This window comes from Tigriopus californicus, chromosome 6 (assembly GCF_007210705.1).
Source record: "Tigriopus californicus strain San Diego chromosome 6, Tcal_SD_v2.1, whole genome shotgun sequence".
NCBI classification, from domain to species: Eukaryota; Metazoa; Arthropoda; class Copepoda; order Harpacticoida; family Harpacticidae; genus Tigriopus; species Tigriopus californicus.
The window spans coordinates 11,612,196-11,615,913 of NC_081445.1; the positions used below are offsets into that span (position 1 = coordinate 11,612,196).

Consider the following 3,718-nt stretch of genomic DNA (forward strand, 5'->3'; position numbering starts at 1 on the left):
ATAGATGGCTTGTTCAAATTCTGTTGAAAAATTAGCAATATTACTTTATGACTCACACCAATAACTCGCCTGAAAAGGTCAAAGCAAGCTTAGAACAAGGACCATAATTCTCTTGTTTAACTCCTTCAGTAACAGTAAAGCACTATACTTGCACACTTGTGACGGCGATGAGGACGAAAGTAAGCCACTTTTTATGACTCCCAAAAAGTCACAGATGGTGCTGAAAGGATTTGGCCGAGAAAGCGACTTCTAATCGAAAGTGATGTTCCATATCCCATAATGTGCATTTTCTTTTTAAACGCTGGTGCTTTTGCACTAATTGTAAAAAAAATCAATTAGTCCAAATACGAAAAATCACTTGCTGATTAACCTTTGTATAAGTAGATCACTTGCTCTTGCTCACCCTTACTTAGAGTTTGTATAGGTACACATCTGTCTAAAAGAAAGCACAAGTGAGCCTTTTTTTCTTTTTATTGAGCCAAAAAAACACACATGTACGTCTCGTAGAGATTAAGGATATGGCCTCTTTTAGAAATTTATTCGTTATTCACTCAAGCCAGGAGCTAAAAATAACTCAAAACATAAATGCCATGCTGCTTCTCCATACGTATTGTAATCTTACTTATAAATTGTCTCATCAACCCATTTTAGTAGAAAGTGGTACTTTTGTGACCCCTAAAGCGCTTTACACCATACAAAGTAGATCACCCCGAGTTTGTTCCCCTTCAATGGCCCAGCGACTGCCTTTCAGGCACCCTGGAATGGAGAAATGGAGATTCGTTTTGGATCCAATTGGAGATTTTCCACCCCACCCTCACACCCGAAGCCACAATTCCAGTTTTTGTTCCTCCTTTTCATAATACGTCGGGCTGATTGAAAATCCAAGCAAACTAGATTTCAATTTTGGTGAAGAGGATGTTTTTTTGTCGGGCATTGTTGGCATGCATGATGACCGCAATGAGCTTTTTGCTCCCAACTTACAATGATACTTCCTCATAGATTTCCATTACAATACGTCAATCCTCCAATCCTGGATGCGGTCGTCGCACTCACCTGGAACATTAGCAGATCAATATTAGTTGCAGCCATTCGATTCTTTATAACCCGACCATTGAAACTGGCTAAGATAGCCAGCCATCCCTCTCATGTTTTGGAGTGTCTTTGGAGTTGGTGCTCTGATGTGATGAGCTCTCGGACAGTGGAGTAACATCTGTGCAATGGGATCTGGCTTTAAATGCGTTCTCGGATGATATCTTCTGGAAGGAAAGAGTAATTCAAATGCATAGCTAATTCATCCATCATCATCTACCCAATATGACGTCATCTCAAGGCGTGTTCCCAATTTTCTCTCGCCATGAAACTCCATTTCAAATGGCATGGCTCACATATGAGGAGCGAGGGGAAAAACACTTCTCTCTCTCTCTCTCCTTGTGGGGAGGGTGCAAAAACTGTTTCTAATATTCGGGGCACAAAAACCCAACCCTCGGAGCATTTGAGGCCTCAAAATTCCGTCTTCCATCTCCCCAAGAGCCAAAGCTATGCCAAACGCCACGAGACTTCACCCACTTTAAGAGTATGTCGACATGGATTTCGCATTGACATGATTTTGAGCGAGCAATAATGCGAATGCCTCGCTGCAAGCTAGTTGAATCAATCAGCGCCACTTCAAAGTGTGCGGAAAGAACGATCAATAAGGTAGAAATGCAGTTTAGGAGCGGAGCACCTCTAATGAACGCTTGGTCGATAATTGGAGAACTGAATGCACATGGGCAAACCTGTTGCATTGCACCAAATTTGGCTTGACCGTTGACCTTCAGGGTGACAAGTTTTGTGATAAGTCAATAAGTGCAAAACCTTCCAATTGTTTACTTTCTCCTGTGTGTGACCAAAAAAAAACGGCCTGACCACGGAGATAAGCATTGATCCGATCTCAAGCACCTAATCTTTGAATTTCATTCCAGGTTTGGATGACGGCCGACTTGACCCACAGCAGATGAGTCTCTATGGTCAGCGGAGCAACTCCTCGGCCTCATCCTCACCCCCAGCGGTGTCCGGTCCTGGGGGAGGTAATGGTAACCTTGTTGTACCCCAGCCCATCAATGCCGCATCCAAAATGGGTGGGGGGCAAATGGGCGGCCACTCCCACAACAATGCCAACAGTGGAGGAGGTGGTGGAGGCGGCGGCGGTGGTGGAGGAACCACAGGAAGGAAATACCAGTGCAAGATGTGTCCTCAGGTAGGTCTCTATTTGAGTATGATGGCGACAGATTGTGATTAGATACCAGATTGAAGAAAGGATGAAATAATGAGGACCATTGGACAAGCTTGCATTGCAGCAAAAGACAAGTCCATTTTGGTCTATAGTCAAGTTTTCAGAAAACCAGTAGTCAGCTCTTAATCATGGCAAAATAGATGGAAGACTTTGGCTGACATATTTGATGTGCATAGATGAAAATAAAGCTTGCTTGTATGATATTTGATGTGCTAGATTCAATGTATATAAGCTCAACATTTCAACACATTATGATTGAGGACTTCAAGGTTCTTTCAGGGCAATAATACGTTGCGGAGTTTTAATTCAATTTAGAGGAGGAAAAAAGAGTTGCTGAAGTCTGAAATCTCGGCAACATTCTTCAAGTTTGACGTTGTACGCAAGTCTTCTTCCTTCCTTCAGTGAAGCACGTACTGAAGATGTCTCGTGGGTGTAGCTAGCGTGTCTAGCCTTTAGCCCAGATACGAAACATTAGAAGGTGTGACGTTTGAGAAATTGACTTGGCACAGTAAATCTTCCCTTGAGTCTTTGTAGAGCCTTGCTTTCTTTGACTTGACAGGCCAAAGATTGCTCAAGAAAAACAAATCCCTGAGCTTACAAATCTACATGTTAGCAGCTCATCTCTCTAATGCACAGAGAGAAACACAGAACAGTCTTCTAGTCAGACAGCAAAAGGTGTCTTTGCAAGGCGGTTGCTGTGGTTAAAATTTGAATTGGGAGTGATATATGGACTATAAATGGTTCTTTTGAGGCTTAATGTTTGGTTTGTGGTTGACAAATATCAATGATTAGCCAACCGACAGGTGTATTACATGTAATTGGAAAAACTAATTGGTATTGACAAACAACGTTGCCAATGAAAATGTAACACCACTCACCAACATCATGAAACACACATTTCGAGCTTCTGCTATACGAGAAGTTGTCACAAATATACTGGTTCAAAAACCCAGACAAAACCTCATTAAAAATTCATCATGACAAAAGCCTGGCCCGGCCAGGGGTTAAGGAAAAGAGGGGGCTTTGAAAAATTAGACCTCGACTTTGATTGACAGTGACCAACTTGGGTGTCTTCTTTCGTTCATGCAGAGCAGCTGTTCACCCTTTTCTGAAGCACTCTTGTGTACAAATATCATGCCTTAGTCGGAATGACCTCTTTCCCAATGCCTGATCTACATACAAGGGGTTGCCTCATCATTGCCCTCCAAGGGTATTTTTGAATGAAAATAGGGTGGAAATCATGTCATGGATTTTAATGGCATTTTGAAAGTCTGTTAAATTCAAGGCGGAGCTTAGGGCTCTCCCTCCAGCCAGTCGTCTCTCTCTTTGCCAGAGACAAGAGAAAAAAGAGAACCATCCAACCACTGACTGGTTCGGTTTTTGAGAGGGGCAAATTGCACTTTTTGCCGCAAACCCCTCCCTCCTGGTTGGCTTCTCTCCGAGGAA

The 3,718-nt window shown here is 42.7% G+C and overlaps 1 protein-coding gene across 10 annotated transcripts in view; it reads left to right on the forward strand.

Annotated features, from left to right (window-relative positions):
• The window catches only part of LOC131882837 (zinc finger protein rotund-like), a 79,128-nt gene that overhangs the window by 58,987 nt on the left and 16,423 nt on the right, over window positions 1-3,718 (forward strand). For all 10 annotated transcript variants that reach the window (XM_059230120.1, XM_059230124.1, XM_059230125.1 and 7 more), the window contains one exon: window positions 1,962-2,236. In XM_059230120.1, coding sequence (XP_059086103.1) covers window positions 1,962-2,236 — 275 coding nt within the window. The remainder of the gene's footprint in view (window positions 1-1,961; window positions 2,237-3,718) is intronic.